The 27,235-nt window shown below is 47.1% G+C and overlaps 2 protein-coding genes across 2 annotated transcripts in view; one reads left to right on the top strand and one right to left on the bottom strand.

The window, feature by feature from the left end:
* The first annotated feature begins 4,828 nt into the window (after window positions 1-4,828).
* Ppa2 (inorganic pyrophosphatase 2) overlaps window positions 4,829-27,235 on the top strand; it is a 67,096-nt gene continuing 44,689 nt past the window's right edge. The window contains exons 1-4 of the mRNA XM_063260588.1: window positions 4,829-5,030; window positions 14,775-14,839; window positions 20,193-20,246; window positions 24,385-24,504. Of these exons, the coding sequence (XP_063116658.1) occupies window positions 4,886-5,030; window positions 14,775-14,839; window positions 20,193-20,246; window positions 24,385-24,504 (384 nt within the window). The 5' untranslated portion in view covers window positions 4,829-4,885. The remainder of the gene's footprint in view (window positions 5,031-14,774; window positions 14,840-20,192; window positions 20,247-24,384; window positions 24,505-27,235) is intronic.
* LOC134478656 (large ribosomal subunit protein uL13-like) lies at window positions 10,722-11,351 on the bottom strand. Its single transcript, XM_063260589.1, has one exon. The coding sequence runs from the start codon at window positions 11,259-11,261 to the stop codon at window positions 10,737-10,739; it is 525 nt and encodes a 174-aa protein (XP_063116659.1). The 5' UTR covers window positions 11,262-11,351; the 3' UTR covers window positions 10,722-10,736.

Below are 27,235 nucleotides of genomic sequence, written 5' to 3'. Positions count from 1 at the left end.
GATTGGCTATAATAATTAAAACAATACTAACAGGTGTCTCCAAAAATGTGGAGGAAGGACTGCTGAAATGTAAATGTAAAATAATGCATCTGAAAAGGGAAAGTTTGGTGGTTTTTCAAAAAGCAAAACATCATACTGCCCAACAACCCAGCAGTTCCACACCTAGATATATACAGGGCACAAGGATCTGGAAACGCACGCCCACACCAAAACTCATACATGAGGCTCGTGCCCGCGTTATTACTAATATCCAAAGATGGGAACGAGCCACGTGCCCACAGGGGCGAATGGGTGAGCAGAAGTTCTCTTTCACCAAGTCACCTTTTGTTACAGCTTGTTTATTTTTTATAGCTAAAATCTACTGCACCAAATATTTAAAAATCAATATAATATTGATCGTACAAAATGACGTGCTGCTGATACCCATTTGCTCAGGCATCGGAACTTGAGACATCTGTAGTTGTACACTTGTGTTCTGGCAGAGAATCACTGTGACTTGAGTTTTGAATTCAGAATGATGAAGCGACTCAGATACCATGAGCACGTTAAGACACTCTAAAGTGACTGCGCCACATGACATGAGTCCTTAGGCGGAGGTCACTGATTCAGAACAGATCTTTCACCTCCATGAGTGTCTGAAGAGACATCTGAGAATTGCGTGTGTGACACGCACAGCATTGTTTCATACAGGGCACCCTCAGTGTCCCGGGGCCTGATCACACTGGGCTCCTGGCCCTGATGAATGCTCCTCGGTCACTGGGACACTGAAAACACTCCACCATTTCAGAAATGCTCCATGGGGACAGTAATTCCCCCTTTGAGAACCTCTGAATTTGAAATTCCCACTCCCCAAATCTTGAAATTTCTCTGAAGATTCACATTTTATTCTAAAATTTAAACATAGCTAGGCTTGGTGGCGTACACCTGTGATCCCAGCACCTGGGAGACTGAAGGGGAGAATCACTGTGAGTTCGAGACCAGCCTGGGCTAAAGTGAGCTCAAGGCCAGCTTGGACTGCATAGTGAGACCCTGTCTCAAAAAGACAAAATGAAATAAAATAAAATAAAATAATTTAAATGAAAATTCTGTATTCTGTGACGGCACAGGAGACTGATGGCTTAAATGTATTTATAATTCCACGCCTCTGTGATACGCATGGAGACCTCCATATGTACATCCTCCTGTGAGGAAGTCTAAGTCCAAAAGCTTTGATGGGTAATAGAAATGACCATCCAGGCTTCCCAAGGCCAGTTACATTTCACCACATACAATAAAAATTCCCTAAAATCCATTCCCAACCTCCCTTTCTTCGCAAAGCCCATCTCACTTCCCTGACATTCCTCATGTAGCTCTTGCAGTCAAACAGGCTTCAGGTCAACATCCAATCCCAGGACAAGGGTTCCTGTTCCCCGCAGGCGGTCATGGACAGTGATGTGGGTATTTATCTCTCCATCGCCTTCTGTGAGCGGAAGAGTGGGAGAGGCAAGTGGACAGCCAGGGCTCCAGGAACAGGCTTGCAGCAGCACCCTGGCCCTCAGCTCTGGCCCCTCCAGCCTCCCCTCCCGGCCTCCAAGCCCTGGCTTGTGCTGCCTGCCTGATCTGCAGTGTCCACGGTGCATCACGGCTTTCTCCAGAATCGCTGGTTGTGGTTTCGGAATCACTTTAAAACAAATCCATCTGTTCTCAGGTGTTCATCTGACAGTGAAAAGTTAGGGAAAAAATGTGAAAGGGTGTTACTTCCAGTAACAAAATTCAGTTTGTTGCTGAATATCTTAAAGGCTGAGCTGTCACAAATGAGGTTTTAGAGGCTGGGTTTGGTGATTGTGCACCTGTATTTCCAGCACTTGGAAGGCTGAGGCAGGAGGATCACTGTGAGTTCTCGGCCAACCCAGGATACAAAGTGAGTTCAAGGCCAGCATGGACCAGAAAAAAAAAATTAAAAATTAAAAAATGACATTTTATTGTAGTGGGTATAAACTCAAGAATAATAAGCACATGGGGTTAGGGAGAAGCTCAGAGGTAAAGTGTTTACCTGCTACACACAAGGCCCTGGGTTCAATTCCCAGCACTGCAAAACACAAAAATAGAAATATTCTCCTGAATTGTCTTTTCTTTTTTCCCAGTTTCCCTCTTGTAGTCAGCTCCCCACTTCTGTTCCTAGATGACTTTCTAAATAAATAGTTTTGTATATATTTTTTAAATGACATTTTAGAACTGCATCATTTATTGTGCTTCTGTCAGAGGTCAGAGGTATCTGCCTATTGGAATTCTCCTCCTTTGGACCAAACACACATTTCAGTCATTCAGGGTACTCAGAGCTAAGTCCTCATATCTCACTTGAATAATCTTTTCAAGGATTCTCAAACACACACCAAAAACACCCTGCTGAATTTATGCACATGTATGAAACAAGTGGAAATCAGAGATCTGGGAAAGACAGAATGATTACCAGCGAGATGCCACCTTACCAGGAACGGGTCCTATTTAATACCTTTAAAAATCCTGACGTTGGAACTTACAATTCATTGGTATATTGATATATCGCTATTGCGATATATGTTTAGCTTTTTTCAGACAAGATATTCAGAAACTTGTCTCCAAAGGGCCTCAGCCTTAGTTATTAAATTGGTGGTGCATGGGCAGCGAGGGCAGTGAGCACAGACCTAGGTATGAAACTTAGAAAGGACCCTTGCTTAGAAGTAACACTGGACAAAAAGATGTTCTCAATGACAAAGAACAACGGGGCTCTAGGCTCTCTGAAGAGAGAGGCCGTCCATGGCTGTTGGGCGCAGGCGCTCAACATACCATACCCCATCCGGGACTAAGGACCACGCCAGCTTCCGCAATGCGCTACGTCCCTCTTTAAATTAGCCAACCCGTGTGCACTTCGTGCTCACTCCATACTCTGTGGCAACTCCTGATTGGCCACAGCTGGATATAGTAGCCGGAGCCTACATCCCATTCCCGCCCTGCTTCCTTGTGGCAGCCTGTGATTGGTCACGGCCAAATATATAAACCAGAGCCCGCGTAAATAAACTAGCAGTTAACTGTCGTCCACAAAAGCGTCTCCTGTGTCCTGTTTCATTGGAGCTGCGCCGGTCACATGGCCATGGGACAGCCAGGTCCCCTGACAGTGTGATGGGACCACGGTCCGCCAGTCCAAGCTGCTGAGGACATACAGGTCGAACAGAGGGGGCAGTATTCTTTAACTGCTTGATGCAAGTGTGTCACTTTCCATTTTGTAAACCCCTAGGATCCAACCATCCCTGCTTCACAATTATAATGGGAAATGCCAGGGCAGGAGGCCCAGACTCCAGATACCTAAATCTGAATGATTAAATACTGTCTAATATTCATTACCCCAGAAATTCATATTTACAATCAGCAAAGAAGCTAACCTGGTTTACCTATTATTTTATATCATTGCTATTGTATACTTTTAAATTTGGTATCAAATATTTCAGTAAATTGTAAAGATCAAAAAAGGGCATTTTAAGGAAGTATAAACTTACTTATTTCTTATTTATGTTTGGGGTTGAACCCAGGGCCCAGGAACCCAGAGCCTTGCACATGTGAAGTAATCCATCTATCAACTGTGCTAAACCTCAGGCTGTCAACTTAAATCCATTTTCCTTCTGATAGCTTGGCACCATTTTAGAATGTAATTCACAAGGTAAGAAATTAGTGTCACAATTTCATTTTAAGTAAACATTCATGTTCTGAAATGCTTAATATTTTTATTAGCTTCTTTCAATCTAGCTGCGCTTAACCTGTCAGCAATAAAATATGTCGCCAGAGTTACAGAAAGGCATTAGCTGGAGGCCCCTCAGAACTATGTATATGTTGAATTTTCCCGATGAATAGGTAACTACGAGCCTCAGGTTTCACTGAATGACGTTCATTTGGGGAATAACTCTCCAAACTTAATGTTTCCTGTAGAAGCTAATGCTTTTAGGATCATGAAGCAGCAATATGTCTGAAAATCAGACACCTGGAAAGTTTGGCTTTAAGAAGAATCGTTAAAAATACCCCAGAACCTCAGTAGGAATTTGTCTTGTTAAACACCTGATCATCATAGGTTAAACCAACCATGATGCTACTTTTCACGTGAAGAAAGAATAAAATTATAGGAGCTCTGTACTGTATGCCCAAATGAGCAGTTCTCCCCTGTGTGTATGAGTCTATCTTCCTTCAGCCTGGTCGTCGCGTGGACACATTACAAAGCCACCAGTGTTGACAAAGGTATTTTAGGATGTAGGCTGAGTCTAGTTACCAACATTTCCCAGAGGGCTCCTCTGGACCTGGGTGGACCAGGACCTGCAAGTCTCAGGGTGCAATTCCGGAAAGGGAAAAAAACTAACTGCAGTAGGAAAGGAAGTCGTCCCCCTTTGCACTCGGGGTAGAGACACAGTCCTGGGACATCTTTCCACCGGCCTAGGGACACAGTGGGTTCTCTCAACAGCTGGTGTACAACAGGAAAAGAAGACGACTTTCTGAGGGTCCCTGACACCACTGTCCCCTTCCCTGGGAGCTGCTACTAGGGCTCAGTTCAAACATAGGCTCAGCTGTGATCGTGGGAAGCGCCATCCCAGGGGACGCTGGGGAATGTGACCTCTGCCCAGATTCAGCCTGGCAGGGCGAGGAGAGACGGCCTTGCGGCTGCTCCTAACCACCTGTGCTCTTAGTCACCGCAAGGTCAAGGTGTCAGAGACCAAGTCCTGGTCCGGGACTGGGCGGGCCGGTGTCCCAGCAGCGCTGCAGGGACAAGGCCGGGCCAGGGTCACAGCCCGGCACACCAGCGGCACTGCCCACCCCGGCCCGCGCGGGAGGGCCCGGCGGGCGGCAGGGGGCGCCAGAGGGCGAGGCCGGCGCCGTGCGGGTCGCCATGCGCGCGCTGATCGGGCTGTGTCGCGCGGGCCGCGGGGGCTGCGCGGGGGCGCCGGTGGCCGGGGCGGCCCGCCGCTCGGTGGCCCGGTTCTGCGTGGAGGAGCGCGGGCGGCCGGGCTCCGGGGACTTCCGCGTCTTCTTCAGTGAGTGCTGGGGGCGGGGGACGGAAGGGCCGGGGAGTGGGGGGACACGGGGTGCGGGGGGACACGGGTGCGAGGGGACACGGGGTGCGGCCCCTGCGGGGCTGCAGACTCTCGGGGCTTCCCGGGCCCACCATGCGGGCGGCGCAGCCTCCGGGCCCGCGGCCGCGACCCCCACCGTCCCGCCCAGGAGGAAGGCGGCGCGGCGCGGCCCTGCGCCCGGGTCGTGCCCGTGCACGCAGCTCCCGCCCCTGCCGCGACGCCAGGTGGGCGGGCGGGACGCGGCGGCGAGGACGCCCGGCTCCGCCCCGCGCCGGCCTGCAGCTCCGCCCGGCTCCCCCCGCCCGGGAGCCCCCAGCCCGGCTCCGACCCTGCGAAGCCGGGCACGCAGTTGCCGACTTCCAGGGTGCGCAGTGACCTCCAGGCCGGGACGCCCGGCCTAGTGCGCCCCCGGGCGGGGAGGCCGAGCCGCGGCGGGCGCGAAGTCCGCGTGTGCATCGCGCTGCCTGCCGAGCCGCGGCGCGGGTCGTTGGGGCAGCCCGGCGGTGGCAGTGGGTTGCGCAGGGAAGGGCGCCGCGAGCGGCTCCCTGCAGACGGAAAGCAGTTGTTTTCCCCGCAGAAAAGCCCCGTGCGGCCCGGGCCGCGGTGCCAGGTCGCGGGTGAGGAGGCGGGGTGCGCAGCGGGCGGTGCCCAGGGCCCCGCCCCGGGGCTGGGACGCCGGGCTGGTGCACCGGCCGCCCCCTGCTCGTGGCGGACTGCGGTTACCTGGCAGAGTTACACAGTTACAGCTAACACAGTTCCCGGTGTGAGGCGGAACCGCTGGGAGCGTTTCTGTGGCGATTGTGGAACAGCGCAGCAGTTGGCGGGCCTGGGTGGGAAGGGCCCTGGGTGGGAGGGCCCCGGGCCTGACCCTTGGACAGTAGTCACCGCACTTCCTGCCCCAGGCGACAGTTTGTAAAACTGTGACCTTGAAGGAACCTCAAGGACGATCTCCCTCGGTGCGAGGCGACCTGGGCACAGTCCTGAGCCTCTTGATGCCAAGCTGTGGCTTATTTCTTTGGTATACCTGTGCTTCTGGCTCCTGGTTCTTCTGTCACTAGCATGCCCCGAGTTACCTTCCCCGCCTTGGATCCGGATTGGAAAGGAGGGGCACGGAGGGTTAGACATTTCTGCTCCAACACCAGATGGCGCGGCGGGAAGGGCCACCCGGGACCTTGTCTGATTGTTGTTTTTTTTTTTTTTCCCTTGTTGGTTTTTGGTAGAGATAGTCACAGGAACTAGAGAAGGAGAGTTGGGAGGTTCCCAGCATCGGGGGGAGGGGGGTTGATAGTGTTTTGAGTCCAGGGCATGCTGCTACCCATACCTTGATCACTAACCGTGGTGCACGTGTCAGATGCGGTCCTGCGCCCGGTTGTTGTTTAGCCCAGGTACTAACCTCAGCTTGGGGAAGTCTCCCTCCAGGGGCTGAGCAGTGCCAGATGTCCTGGTGTAGCCGAGCCTGCCCTCAGGATCTGTCATCCTGGGAAGTGGGATACCCGCAGGGATGAGAGCTGTTATTCACTGTTACTGAAGTTGAAGCCTTTTCCTGGTGCCCCAAAGCATCCCAAGTCTGACACACCGAGTGGTGTGAGACAGAGCAGTTTGTGGTTTCTCTTTACTGCCAGTAAGAATATGAATGAATTACTTCCTTTTTCTGTCTTTTTTTTTTTTTTTTTTTTGGTGGCACCAGCGGTTGAACCCAGAGCTTTTGCACCAAGCTACATTTCCAGCTTTTCTTTGTTTTTTATTTTAAAACAGGGTCTGGTTCAGTTCCTAAATTGCACAGGCTGGTTGAAACTTGCAAGCCTCCCGCTTCAGCCTGCTGAAGTGCTGGAATTATTGGTGTGTGCTGCCAGGCTCAATTTAATGACAGTTCTTTTTCGTGGGAAATATTTTGAGATGAGCCGATTTAGCGGTGCCGTGGCTGCTACCCAGCACCGTTGGTACCCTGCTTCCTGGGCCGCTGTCCTGCTAGCCCTCTGGACCTGGCTGTATAAAGTCACACACGGAGGACCCTTATCCAGTGATGCTTAGGTGGACACAGCCTCTGCAGGACAGTAGGAGGTTTCCTTTCAAACAGGCTTTTACCGTTTGACCAATTAGAACACGTCACGTTTTATTGCCTTCTTGGAGAGGAACGGTGTGTGCGTGGGAGTTCTGCAAAGTTCCGAGGTGAAAGAACTTGCCCTAAATCTCTGAACTGTCCTACTTCCTCAGGACGCTGTGATGAAGCGTCAGTGACACTGGGTCTGGAGGTCCGCGGGTGTCAGTCTGGGAAGCAGTGCTCAGGTTGACTTCTGCAGTGTAGATATTAAGTGAACCTTTTTTCTTTTTACTGTTGGACTGTAAATCATTAGACAAACTTATTTAACTTGGTCAAAGGCAAAAGTAATGGAATGTGTTTAAAATTGAAGATGTTTAAGTGCCCTAATCAATTAATTCCTAGGCCCCAGAACTGTAATGGGTTCTGTGGTCTTTGAATCGACTGTAAAACCGGGAGGAAATCAGGCATGTCTGCCAGGGGCTGGAGACCTGGCCTTGCTTGTCGTGTTGCTTGGATGTCTTGGCTGTTTTAGTTTTGTGGTATCCATAACTTGAAAGTTCTGGTTTTAGATCTTAAATGTCTCTTAAAGGATAGAGAATTATGTCTGATGATATGGGCAGTTATTTTGAAAATAAGACATATTATGGTAGCCATTGTTGATTTCCTGTTATCCTGTTTTGAAGTCTTGTATCACTTTCACTGTTGTGTTTTGATTGGCTTAATTCTATTTTATTTTGTTTGGCTTTATTCTTTTTTTTTTTTTTTTTTTTTTTTTGTCTTTTTTCTTTTTTATCGGTACCAGGTATCGAACTCACAACCACACACTTGCAAGGCAGGCGCTTATGCCAAATCCCCTGCTATTCTTTTTTTTTTAAATGCAGAGATCAGAAAACAGATTTAAGAAAGAAGGATGGGGAAATCTGCTTTCTGTAATTGGTGTTTTTTCTACTCTAGGGTAGATGTAGATGACTGAGTTACAAAAACAGGGTTGTGAGTGATTCAGATTCTTTGAGGAGGAGAATGAATCATATAGTTCTTTAGTTTGCTTATGATAAAATTATTGCTTTTTAAATATTTCATTTGAATAATAGGTGAAATAGACCATTGAATACATTAGAACTTAGTAACACTTCCTGTGAATAAGGTCTGGCAGCCTTGTTATTTTTAAGTTGGCCTGTCTTGTGAAACTTGAGTGGCCCTGAGAGAACAAGATGACTGTGTGGAGTACAGAAGCACCAGATTGGAGTTTCGATCCTTGAAACAGCCGAAATGCTGTGAAATGTTGTGATCTATGTATTGGAGCTGATTTTTAGATTTACTTTAAATGTCTTTGTTTTACCAGAAAAATCAAAACTAGCTTTAGTCATTATTAACCAGTAAACTCATAAACACGCATAAATGGTTGCAGTGATAGTTTGTAATAGTGTTTCGGTTCTTGGCTTAAGTGTGGCTACTTAGTAGATAAACAGTATCCGAGGCAGGTTTCGTGTTACATTTAATTTCCTCACTTGCTACTACAAGTAATAAATTCTCAGCCACATGAGAGAAAGAAGCAACTAGATAACTTACAAAACAATAGCATAAATTCCAATGGGGGACTGGTCCTCGGGGCAGGAGTGACTTTGGCGATGCCGTGCGTGCGGCTGGGGCTGAGGAGGCCTTGTGATTTTGCCTGTAGTGACACATGAAGACGGAGGGCCATGTTGACTCCAATGACTGGTCTCGCCTCTCTGCTAGTAAATATTCCAGTAAGGCCCTCGGGAGTGACTGAGAAAGGGTGATCTGAATCAGTGAGAGTGGGAGCCATCCGAGTGGGAGAAAGGGAAAGTGGTAAGGCGGGAGCGGTGGGATGAGGAGGAGGAAGAGCCTCGCAGGTGGAGGGTGACAGTGTGGCAGCTCCAGGGGCTGACCCAGCTCTGTGCAGCCTTGTGGGGTGCGCTGGGTCTTCCCGCAGAGCTCGGAAGTGTCAGAGGGAAGGTGGGCAGGCGGGGCTGCCTGGAGCAGCCCCCCTTATAGCCCACCACCTTCTTCATTGCAACCTTTAATTTCCCTGTACTTGCTGGGGAGCAGTGTTCTCTGGGTTCACTTGTTTCACTGGGGACCCTCGAGTGGATGGGACTGTACTTCAGAAATGCCTGTGTTCCCAGTCCCCTTATGTGCTGTCTCTGGGACAGGGCTCGGTGCACCTTCTGACACAGAGACCAGATAGGACATGGTGTAAGTTTTGCAAATCATGAAGTCTCGGCCACTACTGCTGAGAGCAGTCCTCCCGCTCCCGACCATAGCAGCAAGCATGTGGCCGTGGCTGTGCTGTCGCACCAAGGCTTTGCTTACAGAAGTAACAGCAGGACTCGGGCTGGATGAGAACTGGCTGGTCCCTGGGGTTGCTCTAGGCGATTTGCTCAGCCCCTCGCATCGGGTACCAGTGGGCTTCCCAGCTGTGCCCGTTAGCCTCGCTGTCTTCTTGGCCTTGACACTCACGCGTCCATCTTGCGACTCTGTGGCTACTGAATGAAGAAGCATCTCCAGGTTCACCTGTATAAAACAGATGTCCACCTCTCCCTTCCTGCGCAGCTTGTTTCCCTCCTGATCCAGTTACGGTAATCAGCACATTCATCAAACATTTCTTTGTAGTGGGAATGTTCAAAGCCTGCTCCCAGGTATTTTGTAATATATGATACGTAGTTATTAACTGTATCCCCATAACCTTCAACAGAACCGAGCCTGTTGTTTAAATCTAAAATGTCCCCCAAAGCTTACAGGTAGAGTTTTGGAGGGTGCCTGGGTTTGGGGACTGGTGCTGTCATCAGTGATTCATTGACTCATGCAATTGTGGCTGACCATGATGGTCTGAAGAGGCAGGTCCCTGGAAAGTGCGTTCTTGTCCCTGGCTCCTGGGCCCTCTCTCTGCTCCCTGGCCACCGAAGAGTGAGCCTCTGTCTTCCAGGCCCTTCCTCCGCAGCATTTGTGCCTTGGAGCCAGCAGATGTGGGCTGAACCGTGAACCCAGTCAGCCTCGCCTCCTCTAAGTTACGGGCTCTCAGTTACAGTAATGTGTCCCAGCAAAGCACCTGTGACGGAGCCGGAACTACATCCTCCCTCCTGGCTGGAATATTAGACCCCTGGCCACCCTGGCCCCCTTCTCTCCCTTGGGAAGAGCAGCAGGAACCAGTCAACTCGGGACCATTTTTGGTCAGCTTTCTTTTTTTGCACATGTGGCTCATTAGCACATCCTCCGGAAAGGGACCCTGAACACTGGTCCTGTTTCTGCTTCCCTGCCACTTACTCTGTTCACTGTCAGGTGTCTTCGCGGGGTTAATTGCAGCAGCTTCTTCCTGATTCTTCACTCTCTGGGCTGCCTTCATGCGGTCTCATGCTGAGTCCTATGCACGTGGCTGAATGCGTGGACCCCTTCCCTCCACCTTTCCTTTAGAGAGGGTTGGGTTGCCGCCTGCGGAGACTGGTAACACCGGTGAGGGTCAGGCGACTGTGTAGTAACAGCTCCAGCCCTGGGAATGTGTCGTGCTTCTCACCCGTGCTGTGCCATGAGTGTGCACAAGTGTCGGTGTCACTCCCGGCCGGCAGGAAGGACACACAACAAAGTCTGGCAGTGGACAACCTTTTCTTTTATTTTCCTTCTCCGTACAGCCTGCCCCGGGAATCCTCCCGGCCGAAGCCTCTGTTGGTCCGCTCCCCGCGGCTCCTTGCGTGCTTCTCCCTACAGTCTGTCCCGAAGCCTCTACCGGTCCGCTCTCCGCGGCTCCTTGCGTGCTTCTTCCTACAGTCTGTCCCGAAGCCTCTACCGGTCCGCTCTCCGCGGCTCCTTCTGTGCTTCTTCTGCTTCTTCTGCTTCTTCTTCTTTTTCTCCAGGGTAGCTGTCACCGCCTGGTACTTCCAGCCAACCTCATGGGCCAGGCGACCCAGGTAGGCAAACTTCCTTGTTGGCTTCAGGCGCACAACCTTGAGGGCGGCAGGAACCACCATTCGCTTTTTCTTGTCATAGGGTGGTGGAATCCCATCGAACACCTTGAGGCGGTCCAGGGCAGCTTGGCCTCGCTTGGTCTTAGGGGGCAGCATCCCTCGCACAGTTCGCCAGAAGATGTGGCTAGGGGCCCGGAAGTGGTAGGGGCCACGAGATGGGTTGGTGTTCATCCGCTTGCGGAGAAAGGCCAAGTACTTCAACTTGTTTCTGTAGAAGTTGCCAGATATATTGATACCCTCACAGCGCACAACCACTAACCCAAGGACGGTTGGATGGGACCTGGGCAGGATGACAAGTGATACAGAGGGGGTAGTGGATGCTGTGTCTTAGCTGTAGACACGAATCACTTCCCACCGTGTTCGCACCCCGAGCCTAATACTTCAGGGTTTTTTTTTTTTTTTCTTTCTTCTTCTTCTTTTTTTTTTTTTTTTTTTTTTTTGTCTTTTTCCTTTTTATCAGTACAGGGATCAAACTCACGACTGCCTGCTTGCAAGGCAGGCGCTTATGCCGCTGAGCTAAATCCCCAGCCCCAATACTTCAGGTTTTACAGACAAAACACTTTGTAAGTGGATGCTGCTTAATGGGAGAAGCCATCACGAAAATCAGGCTCCATTCAGTGAGTTTACTAAACTCAGTCTCAGAGGGTCCTGTATACATTGCTCCTGGGCATATTTATATGGATATTACCAACCAAAGCATTACCACTTTGACATCTAATGTTAAACATTTTATTTTTTCCAGAAATACTTGCTTTTATTCTTTGTTTCTTCATATTCTTTGCTCCTTCATGAATAGTATTGCATGATCCAAATAGCTATAGTAGGTGCATTTACCTAAATCACAAGTACCATTCATTCACTCATTCATAGGGGTCCTTTTTTCCTTTCTTTCTTTTTTTTTTTTTTCTTTTTGTCACAGGATTTCGCTGTGCAGTTCAGGCTGGCCTTGAACTCATTTTATAGCCCAGGCTGACATCAAACTCACAGCAGTCCTCCTGCCTCAGCCTCCCAGGTGCTGGGATTCCAGATGTGTGCCAGCATGCCCGGCTACTTCATTTTTTCTGGTGTTTCCCATAGATTACTTTTAAAGTCAAGCAGATAACTTGCATCTTTTTTTTTTGTCTTTTTTCGTTTTTATCGGTACCGGGGATCGAACTCACGACTGCCTGCTTGCAAGGCAGGCGCTTATGCCGCTGAGCTAAATCCCCAGGGCCCCCCCCCTTTTTTTTTAATAACTTGCATCTTGATGCAGAATGAACCCGGGACAGTTTTGCCTGTGTGCCTGACGTGTCCTTTTAAGGGATGAGGAAGCAGTTTGGGTCCCAGCAAGTGTATTAAATCCTTCACCATATGCGCCTTTCTTGAGTTTGTTCCCACGCTGTGCTCTGTGGCCTTCAGGTGGCAAAAGGAAAAGTAACATTTTGGAAAGAAAAGAATGATGTAGTTACAGGGAGGAATCGTTCGTGATAGAGCAGGTATCTGTCGGATGTCTGCAGAGCACAGGTCACTTCCCCAGCAAGGGGCTCCCTGCGCGGTGAGCCAGGCTCTTCCTTCAGAGCTTCTGTGCAGTGCTGAGTGCTGAGTCCACGCAGCAGTGCAGAGCAGGAGGTACCCTGCTGCACCGCGGGAGCCCTTGTTAAGTCTCACACTTCTGTTTCTAGTGGGCTGAAGCCAGGGCTTTTTGTTTTTAATTGCTGTTATTGCTGTTTACTAAACTTTTTATTGTTTTGGAAGAATTTTAGACCAGGAAAAGTTTAGAGAGGGTACGGAAGCATGGTGGCTCCTTGGCCAGAGTCCCCCCCAACATCTTCCAGCACCACCGCACACTGGTGGATGGGAAAGCAGTGTGGGGAGGTGCCTCAGTCTCACCCCGGCTTTCCCGAGCCTCCAAGACATCGCTGGTTTCTCCACTAACCAGTGTCCAGCCCCGGGCCCCTCGTCCTGGATCCTCAGTCTCCTGCAGGCTGCTACCGTGCCTCAGCCTGGGACCTGTTTCTTCTCCCTCCTCCATTTGCTCAATCATTTATTTGTATCAGGGTGGGGTGTTAGGTATTTGTTTTATAGTGGGGGGTTTCATCAACATGCTTGATTGCTCACCTTGTTTAGTCTGGTATGTGGGGCTCACATTTCTTTAGCAATGTAACCATTTGTTTGTGAATACTTGGTTATTGACTCTTTGTATTTCTGTTAATATTTTTTTTTTAAGGAGAATAAAACTAAACAAGGCAAACCAAACCAAAACAGAACAAAGCAAAGTAAAACAATGCAATTAACACAGGATTTCAGAAAAAGACAGTGGGAGATCAACACTGGCTACCATAATGTCTCTTGTTTTGGAACAAAACAGATAACATCCATAGGATTAGATTAATTTTGCATGACTATGTCTGGTAATTCAAATAAGATTTACGAAGATAACTGTGCAAAACAACAAAAATTGTTATGTTCCTATCATTTTGTTTTGAAAGCCTACATTGATACTGTTTTGGGCTCTTAGATATATTTATTTGTTGTCTTGTTTTCCCTCTAATACGCAAAGGATAGATGTACATGTATAGGTTTATGTATGCCTAGAACTTCAAGGGTTTACAACAATTGATTTTAGTATGTGTGATAGTATGAACAACTACACTGAAGAAAATGAGACACCATGGTAGCCATTGATGATTTCCTACTATTTCTGTTGGTTTTAAAAATAGTCTTGCGCCATGGCCCTGCTGGCCTGGGACTCCTGGGCACAGGCGGTCCTGCCTCAGCCTGCTGAATAACTGAGATCATCCCTGTGCGTGGCTGGCTCCTCACCCTAATGGCCCCAGCTCATTTCTCATTTGAATATTCTTCACCCTGCGGGAGAGTCCGCTGCTTCTCAGTTTCCTTTACTGGAGAATGGTAGATTCTGGAGAATTTAGAAATCAGGATCTTGGTATTGGATGCGCTCATGGCAGATAGAATGTCAGCTAGTCCCTGCTTTATTTTGTTAAAAGACTTTTTTAGGTCTAAGTTTAAAAATGAGTAGGAAGAAATAAAAAAATACCCAGACCGAGGAGGATTTGCACTGAACATTTGTATGGTTGTTTGAGGCTCAGCCTTTGGAAACAGGCATATTTGAGGAAAAGTGTGTATTGAGTCAGTGCCTCTATTTCAATAATATATGCTCTTAAATTTACTGTATATGTGTGGCAGTGTGTGATAGTTAAGGTAGTTTCTCTTACTGAGCTTTGCTTTCGTTACGAGCTTTCTATTATATCGGCATGCTTACCGCTTTGTGCAGAGGCTAATGGTGATTTCTTTTAACAGAGCCAGTGGACCTTCCTGTCTGTGAGTTCTAGGAGGAAATCGGGGATTCTATTATTAGGTGTTTCCTAGCAAAATTAACATTAGTTTCAGTCCAGTTCACTTAGTAATGAGTCTTTTTTTAAAAAGCGAGATTTTTCCAGACTTAGACATTTTCTGCTTTGGGTGTTTCGGGCCACAAGGATTAAATGTTTTCAGCAAGCAGTGCTTTAGTTGGGATATATTTTCTCTTTGGTCCTCAGGAGCAAGTTTTAAAAGTTGAATTAAACTTTAAACTTGGTGTTAAAAGTTAGCCTTGCAAAAGATGGAGAAGTTTAAAAGTGGATGAGGGTATTATAAAGGATTCTGTATCCATGGCTTTAACCCCACTTCTTGTTTGGTCCTTTGCAGAGAACGCAGTTGGTCACTACATTTCGCCCTTCCATGATATCCCTCTCCAGACTGATGCTGAAAAGGTACTATTTTAATTTGTTTTGAAGGTGAAAGGTTGATAGGATTCTTCGGGAGGACTTGGGAGAAAGGGGTACTAGTGGTCCATTAAGCTTAGAATTAGGTAGGAAATAAAGGTCAAAGGGCACTTTATTTAGGAAATGACTCAGGGGCTTATTTTTAACAACAGTGTTGCAGCTAACACTTGCACATGACTTCTGTTTGCTGGCACCCCATGAGCATGCATCATTGACTCCTTCCTTCCAAGTGCCTAGGCTCTCCAGGGATGCGCAGGTGCAGGCGTTTGACCCACTTGTCTAACATCGCAGCCGTCCACTGCCAGAGCCAGGTTTTGAACTGGCACTTCAGGCCCCAGAGCACATGGTGCTATCCCCGCTACCTGCCCTGGGAAGCCAGGGCTAGCAAAACCAGGCCAGCAAAATGGTCCTATTTGTGTAACTAGAATCTGTGCATGCAGTCAGTCATCAGTGCGCCAGTCTTACAAGTCACTTGGCAGTTGTGAGGCTGTAATGGTTGTCACCAAGTGGATCAGGACAGCCACTGTCGTAGGTAGAAGTGAGAGAACCCCAAAAGCGTTGCACTCACAGTCTCTCCTGATCAGTTGGAGTGATGTGTTTGGGAGCAGGTATTCATGATCTCCATGAGGCTGCACCTCACATCCTTACCATCAAACATGACCACTGCTTACGCAGCTGAGGACAGAGTACCAGCTCTTCAGTACTCACCGCTGCAGGAGGAGCGGTCATGAGTCTGTACTTGGTCTGTGTTACCTCAGTCCTTCTGTAACCTAGGTGCTTGCCCTTGTGCGTGTGGTCACATCCTTGTGGTGGTCACAGATACACACCAGAGTAGTGGGGTTACATGGAGGGCTTGGCCTCCAAAATCTGTGGTCTTCACTTCTCTTGTTCCTTAAGTGTCTGCTATAGGACGTGGGTCCTCGAATCTGGAGAGATAAGGAGCAAGGAGGACAGAAGTAGCTCAAGGCTACTGTGTGTCTCTCTTGAGTTTTATTTTGTTTTGTTTTGGTCAGTGAACCATCAAACCTCATTTTCTCCCACCTCTCATTTGGCTGACACATGCATGCATTTGTTTACTTGCTGTTTATTCATTCAGTAAATAATCCTTGCATGCTTGTGGTGAGCTAGACCCTGTTTCAGGCCCTGGGTGTGAGCTGGTGATCCAGATAGAACTCATTCATGCACAGTGGGAGGAGCAGACAACCATATAGCCAGTCAGTGGAGGCTGCTAAGTACTGTAATAGGAGCCATGGAGCAGAGAGACTGGTAGAGTGTTTTAGGGGTGTCATGACATGGACTGCGTGCCTCGTAATGGTCACAGGAGTCACGCTGTATTTTGAAGAGTTATGTAGTAGATAGGTGCAGAGGTGGAACAAAGACTGAGCTAGAGACATGTCAGTGTAGCCAGGTATAATGGTGCATGCCAGGTGTAATGGTTCTAACAACGTAGGAGGCTGAGACAGGAGGATTGCAAGTTCAATCACAGCCTTACAGAGACCTGTCTCACCGTGGGGGAGGTGCTGGGGATGCTTAGTGCAGAAACGCTGGCATCAATCTCTAGTAACTCAAAAAAAAAAAAAAAAAAAAAAACTATTAGGGTTATAACACTTTGTCCCTGGGGTGAGGATCTGGGTCACAGTTGAAACGGGGGCAGAACAAGTTGAGACAGGAAGTGGTGGTGAATTCTGGGGACACAGATTGGTGGCGATGTAAGTAGGCTCCCCTAGATTTTCATCAGTAACGATTGCAATGTTTGCGCCTTGTGCTTTGGGATACAGAGTTTGAGGAGAAGAAATAGTTGTGGAACTGACTTAAGCTGATTAGGTTTCCTTTTACTTTGTTTCCTTGGGTGGTACTCACTGTGGTCTGTGACTGTCACTACCCTGGGCAGCTTTTGTGAAGGGCATCATTTTTGCCCCAGCCCACCCTGGTGGAATTCAGAGAAGCCTGGAGGCAGAGTCGTCATCAGCACACCTGGTGGAATTCAAGGCAGGAGGGGGCCACTGTGTTCACGGCTTGTTAGCTCTGCTCCCTGGAGTCCCATTTCCCTAATGAAATGACTGCTTTAACTGTAATTGCAGGAAGCTGCCAGTCCTTCCTTGAAGAATGAGCAGAGCCTTTGCATGTTTTATAAAAACATGGGAAATATGCACTACTTGAAAGAATGTAGCTTTTCTGATCCTGTATTTCATGAAACAGCCTGATGCTGTGTTCCCTAGGAGTTCCTAGCGTTTGGTGGCTGTCCTTGGAGTCAGTGCTGCACGCTCCCTCTGTCATGCAGCCTTTATCCGGGATCATTTTATTGCCATATAGCACACATTTTAGCTGTGGAAAGTGACAATCCCGGCTACATCCTTTGCTCTTACAGAAAAGGGGCGTATTCCTACCAAGAAAGGAAGAAGCCATGACAATAAATATAGATTTAGATACTTTTGTTTGGGGAATCACTTTGACACTGGCTGTTGAAGTATTGATCACACACATTTGTAAAGTGCTTCTAAGTATTTTCCATTCTGATAGCTTTCCCTAGGTCTTTTTAAGATGTTTAGACCTGATGTTACCATTGACCATTTCTACTATAAAATGTTCACATTATGAAGTTCACCATGTTAACATTTTTTCAGTGTGCAGTTCAGTATCATCCAGTACTTAAGCACTGTTTTGCCGTGATCACCTCCGCCTATCTCCAGAACTTTTTATTACCCAGAACTGAGCCTCTATGTCCATCTGCTAGTGACTCCCGCAGCCTTGCGCTTCTGGTAATGTCTTCCTTCTGTCTCTGAATCTGACTGCCTTTGGTACTTTGTTGCCATTTCATTTTCTAAGTGAACACCTTGAGAAAATCAAATCAGCAACCCAGATCTGAATAGCCAATTTATCATGGTCAGTAGTGTTTATGAAACTCGGTCAATTGGCCTATTTGTGAAACATCTAACTGTACAGATAATTTGAGAGTGTTTCAGCCCTAAGGCACAGTAGATTTCCAAAAGCAGAGGAGAGAAACTGTGTGTCACGGTATGCTAAAGTGTATCCCACGCGCATCACTGAGTTAATTCCGTGTCTGTTGGACCTGTGGTAGTACCTCGCTCAGGACCCCGAATATGGCTGATTCTCTCCCGTCTCTTGCCCCAGATCCCTTCAGTTCACAGTTTTCCTTCCCTCACACCTTCCCAGCCTTATTTCCATCTGTTCGGTACCCTAACTGAGCTTTTGACCACAGCCTTTGAATCCACTTCTGCATGTGTCCGTGGGGGCTGTGTAATTCCTACAACGTTGGCCTGCTGTCCTTCTGTTTTCCTGAGTCAGATGGTCCTGGGAGACTGGCACCACCTGGAGTGATTGTTAGGCATTCAGATTCCTGGCTCCATTGCACGTCTGCTGGCTGTAAATCTCTGGGCCAGGTGAGCCACGCAGGGCGAGAGCCACTGTCCAAGACGTCCAGTGCTGCAGACGGGGACTGCAGCCCTAAGGGTTCCTAGGGACTCAGTGTGTATTGGTCTGAATCTGTTGTTGCAGCTGGTCAAATCTATTCTGAATCCAGACCAGCAAGTTAAATATAATTCTTTTTTTCCTTTTTTTATTTTAAAGAGAAAAAATAAGAAAGAAACCACTACCACTACCCCAAAACCCTAAAAGAACAGGGATATAGGATTGCAAGACAAGATGTAGGAACTTAACAGTGGTTGTTACATGGCATATTGTTATCGTCAAAAGAGTTGCTGAGATTACCAGATATGGGCATGCAAGATTGATCAAACAGTATCAGCCCGAACTTTTCCTTTCCTTGGACTAATAGGATGAGTCTTGGCTGTCTTGTGTGTATATATACATATTTACACTGTTTTCGTTTTCCTTTCCGTCTTTTCTCCTTTCCCCCATCCCAGTTGTTTTTTCCCTTTGAGCGGTTTAAGTTTAATTCTTAAACATAATGGGTATGATAGAGAAGATCTAGTATTTAATTGACAGTTTAAAGCGTTGGAGAAGCAGAAGGGTGATTTCTTTCTGTCTTTTCCCAAATACATAAAACTTGGCAGTTGCTTTTTCATGTGTCTTGCTTTTCTTACTTCTGTGAGGAAAATAGAAGGGGAAGAAGGAGAGACGAAGGACCGAGAGGAGGAGTCACTTTCTCCGCACACGCACAGCTTCCTGATTTGATTTGTGTTCACGTGTCCCTTTTTGATTTTTAAAAAATGAATTCTGAAGGCCATTGTTGGTTTATAGCTAACGTTCTCCTTAGGAAAGCCAGACCTGTACCGGCTTTAAAGAAGTCACAGGGCAAGTGGTTGTAGCTGAGAGAAGAAGGCGGGCTAGAGTGGGCCGTTAGTGGGGAGCAGGCTGTGGGCTGAACCCCAAGCCTGTCCCTCCACTCTTCTGGTGCAGCCTGATGCAGGTCTCAGGAGAGCTTGTGGCCGCGTCACCGCATGATGATGCAGTTGTCACTAGCTCGGTGCTCTGTCATCTCCTCATACTGGGCCACTTGCATTTGTTCCATTGTAGCCAGGCTCTCAGAGCTGAGTACCTTGTGTGGACATCAGCCGCCGGCTTCACTATGTAGCTCAGGCTGGCCCTGAGCTCACTTAGTAGCCCAGGCTGGTCTCAAACTCTGAACGAGCGTCTTGCCTCAGCCTCCCAAGTGCTGGGATTACAGGAGTGTGCCACCACACCTAGCTAGACTTTTTTTTTGGAGGGGTGCCATTTTTTAAACAGCTAGTTTTGACAATATTTCACTTCATAATTTTCTGAGCATTTTCTTTTACGTTCTTTGGTGAACCTTAAAAACCTTGTGGGGAGTTGGTCCTTCTCTCCATGGAGAATCAAGACTGAATGCTTGCCAAAGGGACTCTGCCCCTCCTCCCTCTGTCACATGGGAGATGAACATCAAAACACATTTTCCCCCAGCATTAGGGAGGCTGAAGCAGGAGGACTGCTGTAACACAGTTGTCACTAGCATGATCCTCTCTTAAAGGCCAGCCTGGGCTACAAAAATGAGTTTAAGGCCAGTCTGAACTGCATAGCAAAGCCCTGTCTCAAGAAGATGTCCCCTTCCCCCCACATTTCCTGTCCCACCCCTGACACACTGGACAGTTGTGGTCAGGTGACAGGCTGACTTCAGTTCTCCTGGGTTGCAGGCAACTTCTTTAATTTTTAGAATAAATTTAAGGCATAAGTAGAAGAATGATGTAGACAGCGACCATGTCTTACTGGGAAAAAAAAAATCCTCGAAGTTTACTTCTGATGACTGCACTAATTTTTACTCAGCGAAAAGTTCTCCAGTTCCAAGTGAATACATAAAAGGTAAGCAAGCTCATTGTGCTTTCTCTGTGTCTCTCTTTGACTGCAGAATTTGCATCACATGGTTGTAGAAGTGCCTCGGTGGACAAATGCTAAGATGGAGGTGAGGAGGTTTCCTATCAATGTCAAATCCAAACGCTGTCTCAACACTGACACAGTAGCATTGTTCCTGGTAATTTGGCATCATATTTTGAATTGAAGAGGGTTGATAGACTTTTTTCTAATAAAACAACTGAAAAATAATCCTGTAAACTGTAATTTTAAAAAGAAAAGTGCTCAGAGCTTTGTACACATTGTAAAGCGAGTGCTTCTCCGTGTGCCTCTCTGGTTTGTTGGACACGTCTTTATTTAATTCTCAGTCTGCCCTTTCTTTGACGCAATGGCAATATTTCCAGGGATTACTGAAAAAAGATTCTGAAAAAAGATGTTCACAGACACAGTGTTTATTTGAGACTGAGGGCAATTTTGATTTCTGAGGACTTAATCCCTGAGATTTTATTCTGCCTGAAGTAAAACCATATTCCTAATTTAATATCTGAACACTAAGAACATCTGCTTTTCCCTAGTTAGCTTTTTGAAAAAAATTACTTTAAACTTTTCCATGAAACAGGAACCTGTCAAGAACAGCTGTTTTGCTTTTCGTGTCTGCTTATTCTTCATTTAGACAAGTTCCCTTACGGTTCTGCACAGAATTTCACGCTGACCCTTTAGTTCATGTACGTTTTTAAGCCTTTTGCACCTTGGGATGTGATGGCCAGCCTTGCTTTCCCATGTAAGTGAGGCATTTTTATATAGGTGTGTAATTTTCAGGGTTTATATTTGGGACGTGATTGGAAATTTTACCGGGTCCTGGTAGGGTCCTTGTTACCACTTTAATGGAAGTCAGAAGCGTTAGGTGCTTCTCTTGATCGTGAGTTGTAATGTTTTATCGTTCATCCTCTGGCAACCTCAGCTTAGTGCAGAACCAAAGGTCTGAGTCTTAGCTGTGGTAGGCAGTGTAGTTTTATTTTAAACCATAGATTATTTTTTCCACTCTTTGAATGTCAGTGTTCATGAATATGTTTGATAGAGAATTAATTTTGAAATGAAATCACTTGATAAAAATGAGTCTTTTTATAATGATTTAGAAAAATTTTATTGCAAAAAGACAATTTATATATATATATGTATATATTTTTCGTCTTTTTCTTTTTTTTTTTTTTTTATCGGTACCAGGGATCAAACTCACGACCACACACTTGTAAGGCAGGTGCTTATGCCACTGAGCTAAATCCCCAGCCCCAATTTATATGCATTTAAGGAATCAAACATAATATTGTGATTTACTGTGTTTGCTGTGCAATTGATCTCAAAAACAGAAGCAGCCAGGCATGGTAGCGCATGCCTATAATCCCAGCACTCAGGAGGCTGAGACAGGAGGATCACTATGAGTTTGAGGCCAGCCTGAACTGCATAGTGAGACCTTGTCTGAAAACAAACAAATAAAAACAAATACAAAAGCAAACCACCCCAACCACGTCCTCTGGTCACAGATCTCATGCCTTTTGACTGCAGACTCCCCGTTCCTCAGATCTATAACCACCATTGTACTTTGTTGCCTTTTTAAAATTTTAAATTAAATTTAGCTTAACAGATCCATGAAAGTCTAACACTGCACATAGCCACGGGGCACCGTGTGATATTTTGACACCTGACATACATTCTGTAGTGTGGAAGTCCAGTCCAACGTCTGTCTCCTCGAATATCAATGGTTTCTTTATGATAAAAGCCTTCCAAATCCCTTCTGGCTTTCTCAGCACCCAGCACATTTGTGTTGCCTGAGGTCACCAGGCCATGCAGGAGCACACTAAGCTTGTCTGGTCTGCCTGCCCCTTGGGTCCCCTCCCCTGGCCCCCAGTCACCCCCATTCCACCCTCAAGTTCCTGGAGACCCCACATCTGAGTGAGCTTGTGCTGTGCCTTGCTGGTCTCACTTGGTATAGGGGTCTTTAGCTCCATCTGTGCTGTCAAAGGTGACCAGATTTTGTCCTTGTGGTGTCCAAGCAATGGCCCACGGTGTCCCTGCACCACATCCTCTTGGCCCGGGCTCTCGGGGGCAGAGCTGCCCTGAGCGTGTCTGTGTGTCTGGAGTGTGGCTGTGGTTGCAGGATCCTTCTGCTTTCGGGTTTGTCGAGGGACCTCCCTTCCCTTTTCCATGGTGGCTCTCTGGAGTTCGGGGAGGCTGCCTGTTCCCCAGGGTAGCCATCGCCTGTCGTCTTGTCGTCTAAAGTCACCGTCCTTACTGAGGTGAAGCGATGGCTCATTGGTTCTGAGATGCGCTGTGCTGATGACCAGGCACACCACTCATTTTCTCATGAACACTCAGCCGTTTGTGTTTTGTCTTCGTTTAAGAAATGTCTAGGTCTGTGGTTCACTTTCATTATCAGGCGGTTCTGCTGCGGACTTTTGGGGGCTCCTTACACTACAGTCCTTGGTCAGATGGGTGTATGGTAGATATTTTCTCCCACTCTGTATGTTTTCTCTGCATTCTGTTGGTTATTTCCTTTGCTGTTCAGAGCCTTTTAATTTTGATATAATCCTATTTATCCGTTTTTGCTTTTGTTGCCTGTGCTTTTAGGGTCAAGTCCATCTACCTTCAGAAAAATCATTTCCCAAACCAATGTGTAGTTCTTTCTTTTGTTTTTGTAAAGAGTAGCTTAATGGTTTCTGATTTTAATGTTTTTAAGTCTTTAATCCATTTTTGTGTGTGTATGTTTTTTTTGTTTTTGTTTTTGTACCAGGGATCGAACTCCTGACCTTGCGCTTGCCAGGCAGGCATTTATGCTGCTGAAACTAAATCCCCAGCCCATTTTATATTGTGTTGATTTTTGCGGAAGTGTGAGGTGCCAGGGTTCAGTTTCATTCTCCGATTGTGAATATCCAGTTTTCCTAATTGAAGAGGTCATGCTTTTTGCCGTTATGAATTATCAGCATCATCTTTGAAAGTCAGTTGTCCACACAGAGCTGGCTCATTTCTGGTTTTTCTTCTACTTCACTGGTCAGTGTGTCCGAATTTCTTGGTGCTGCCAGGCTGTTTTGTAGTTAGTTTGGATTCACGTTTTGTTGCCATGGTGATTCAGGGCTTATTTGTGGTTCCATGTGACCTTTGGGATTGTTTGTTTTTGTATTTCCATCTTTGAAATGTTACGTTTGAGTTTCTGGATAGGGGTTGTGTTCAGCTTGGTTCCCAGAATGTTGAGTAGCATGCAGCCTGAGCCTGAGTATCTTCCCACTTACATCTCTCTAATTTTTTTCATCGATATTTTACAGTTTTCAGTGTGTGGATCTTTCTCTTCCTTGATTAAATTTATTCCGAGTGTTTTAAAGTTGTTATTGTAAATGGAATTGTTCTCTTGATTTCTTGTGTAGGTAATTTGTTGTTTAGGGTATAGAATGCTACAGATTTTTGTGTGTTAATTTTGTGTCCTGCAACTTTCCTGTATTTATTTATCCTGTGTATGTATGTGTGTGATCTTTACGGTTTTTGATATTATGACTGTGTTATCAGCAAGCACTAATGATTTCATTGCTTCCTTTCCGACTTGCATTCCGTCGGTTTCTCCTGTCTGGTAGAGGTGGCCAGGGCTCCCGGGAGTCTGTTACATACAAGTGACAGGAGGCACCTCCTCAACTCGCTTCAGATCTGACAGGAAAGATTTCAGTCTTTCACCGCTGAGTATGTGGTGACAATCTTCAAGTTAACTTCATTATCAAAGATTCTTGGTAATAAAAGACCCAAGATTAATAACCAAAAGCAAATTGATTAAACTTTTTTTTTGAGACAGGGTTTTATTATGCAGTTCCGGCTGGCCTTGAACTCACTTGGTAGCCCAGGCTGGTCTCAAACTTTGAACGATCCCCCTGCCTCAGCCTCCTGAGTGCTGAAATTACAGGTGTGCACCACTGTGATTAATCTTTATCCTCTTGCTATTTCAACCATTTTATTATTTGTGTTAGAAATGAAGAATACCTAAATAATATAGAGCCTAAGTATATAACTGGATGTTTCCTTTTTCTAGAAAATTTTTCTTACATGGTACTATAAATTAGTAAAAGAGAGCTGGCTTAATTTATTTTAAAGCACCTTTGTTCATGAAGTTGGACTATGGATATTTTGCTTTAAAGTGGCAGATTTACCAAATACCACTTGCATGTAGAACTCATCATTTCACACCCCCTCTGCCACCCCCCGTGACCCATCAGATCGCCACCAGTGAGCCCCTGAATCCCATTAAGCAGGACATGAAGCGTGACAAGCCCCGCTACGTGGCCAACGTCTTCCCTCACAAGGGCTACATATGGAACTACGGCGCCCTCCCGCAGGTAACGTTTCTGTTACAGTGCTAAAACTGCTCTGTCTTCTGAAAAAATTGCCTTGTAAATCCTGTGAACCACTTGAATTTAAATTGGTTCCAAGGACATGTCATTGTGAGAGATTTGTAAATTTGAAATTTTTTAATGTGGGGTTTTATTGTATCAATAAATTCTGTTTCACGGCGTTTTTATGTCCGTACTTGGTTTCATGGAGTCAGGCTCACGGGGCATTGACATGTGGCATTTGGAGCACGTTTCTTTTTCTTGGTTTGGCTGTTGTGTCAGTGAACGATTTTGCAGCAAGGGTTTCTCTGTAGTTAGCCCTTTAATTATACTTTCTTACACATTGATATATGATAAATTTTTAAAGCTCAACGGATGGATCTTTTAAGTAGTAACTTTTTTCCAAGCACCTTGCAAAGTGTGTTAGAGAACTTTTAATTTTTTTATTCACCATCATGAGTTCATAATTTTTAAGTGGAAAGCAGTAAAAATGTGGACCATGAAGGCCAAAACATGGGAAGGGAACGATGCTGTTGGGAAATTTCACTTCCTGTTTGCTTTTCTTCCTGCTCGGCTGTCACCCAGGCAGGCAGCCATTCTTCAGGTTCTGTGGTGAGCAAAACTCAGTCTCCCGAGTTGGATCCAAATAGGATTTGGTGACATCGGGAAGCATTTATTTGCTTTGGTGTTTATAACACCCATTAGATCATCTCTCTGTCCAGAAAGTGAACCTTTTTATGGATGAATTCTAATATTTCACATCAGCTTCCAACATGCTGCTGGGGGAACCGTCTAGGAAACAGGGGAGGGCATCTGGCTTTGCATAAGCAGGATGAACATCTGGCAGCGTAGAGTGAATGCTCACAGGAAAGCAGAAAGAACCAGGCGGTGCGAGGCATGGTTGTGCCCAGCCAGCTACCCACCGCACACTCTTGCGCAAGCAAGGGAGAGGGAGGAGAGGGAACTGGAAAAGGGGGCTTCTGGCCCCCAAAGCCCTGAGGAGACCCCTGCAGAGCTTAGGGCGTCCTGAGAGGAAAGAAGTGGGGATGTGGGGCGGGCAGAGCAGCTGGGCTGCACTCAGACTCCCGGAGCGAGCGCTCTTTTCCTAAGCCACCCCTGGGGCTCTGTGAGCCAGGCAGTGCACTGGGTGTGTGTGTGCGGGACGGATGAGATTCGGGGATCAGTGCAAGGCTGCAGCAGAAGATGGAGAATACACAGCAGCGAGGTGGAGCTTTCTCACAGGGGAAGGGGACCAGGAGAGAACCAGCCACGCACGGGAGCGCAGACATTAGCACTGCAGATGCAGACGGTCGTCGTCTGTAGTAGTAATGTGACTGTTCGTGCTTTCATTACCATCCAGCGTTACCTACACCCTGATTGGGGTGACTGACAGTGAAGCCAGGGGTGCAGTGTAGCTTAGTGAGGCCTACTCATTTACTGTGGAAGGGGCGAGAGTTGGAGGCAGAGGTGAAGGAAGCTTCTCTAGCTTTCGGTTGACAACGCTGCCGAGTTTCCCTTTCCTCTGGACGCGTTTGTTTCTCGGGTGTGCCTGTCTGATGTGCTCTCGACTCGTTAGGTGCAGTAGTTTTTCTCTTAGTAAGACTCAATAATGTGTCCGGAATCTCTTAATTTGTGATTTACTCTGCAGTCTCTTTAGCTCATCTGAATGTCATCACTCTATCATTTAGTGTCAAATGCAATGCACTATTTACTTACTTGTTTACTTACTTTGGAGATAGGCTCTTCCTGTGTGGTTCAGGCTGGTCTTGAACTCCCTATGGTAGCCAGGCTGGCCTCAGACTTGCCGAAGTCTTTCTGCCTCACCCTCCCAAGTGCTGGGATTTTAGTCTGTACCACCACACCCAGTACAAAAGTGATATTTTAAAAATAAAAATCTAGTCGGGTGTCGTGGCATACTCCTGCAATCTCAGTACTCAGGAGGCTGAGGCAAGAGGATCTGTATGAGTTCAAAGCTGCGAGACCCCATCAAAAAAAAAAAAAAATCTGGAAATGGCTTTCCCATCCAAAAACACCCCAAGGCCTCCTGTTCCTAAGAGGAAAACGTGGACTCTTGCCATGGCCCCAGTTCCACATGACAGGGCCTCCACTGCCTCTGCTTGCTGGTGCCCCGTCCCCCTGGGCTGCTTCCTCTCTGCCGTGCCGTCTTTGGAGTTTTAACCTCAGATCTGCACAGCGTTGCTCGCTCCTTCCTCCCTCCCTTCCACTCATATTCTGGAGTGCTCAGTGTTGTTCTAACTCCTGGAGCAAAAGCAGTGTTAAAAGCGGCAGAACTTTCTGGAACTGCTCTGTGAGGTCAGCGGTGGCTGTGGCCAATGTGGGGCAGGGATGCTGACCGGGAGGGGAATGGGGTGAGGGCTGGAGGGAGCCGGGGTGGCAGGCCCTGACACACTGAGGGAAGAGCAGCCAGCTTGGGCAGCAGTGGAGGTGCCCAGCACTGGATGGCGGTGGACAGGGCTGACCCTGCATCTGGACCTCCGAGAACCAGGCTGACCTCACGTATACATGCTACAGATCGTGCATGCTGAGCTATCTACCCTTCCCTACAGAGGTACCTGTTCACCTCCTAAGGAATTTGTCCCTAAGTCACCTTCGTCACGACATCCATCAGACGTCCTTTGAAACCTTTGACCAGCTGGAAGTGGTGGTGCACGCCTGTAATCCCAGCACTCAGGAGGCTGAGGCAAGAGAATCAGCTTGGGTCAAGGCCAGCCTGGGC

The sequence above is a fragment of the Cavia porcellus genome, unplaced genomic scaffold (genome assembly GCF_034190915.1).
Source record: "Cavia porcellus strain 051 isolate PalLab524CR breed Dunkin Hartley unplaced genomic scaffold, mCavPor4.1 scaffold_14, whole genome shotgun sequence".
NCBI lineage: Eukaryota > Metazoa > Chordata > Mammalia > Rodentia > Caviidae > Cavia > Cavia porcellus.
Note: the sequence above shows the minus strand (reverse complement) of the source record. Positions and strands in the feature narration are given on the sequence as shown.

What these genes read in the sequence shown, in the direction of transcription:
- LOC134478656 (XM_063260589.1), bottom strand. Translation starts at nt 11,261, where the DNA reads ATGAACACCAACCCATCTCGTGGCCCCTACCACTTCCGGGCCCCTAGC.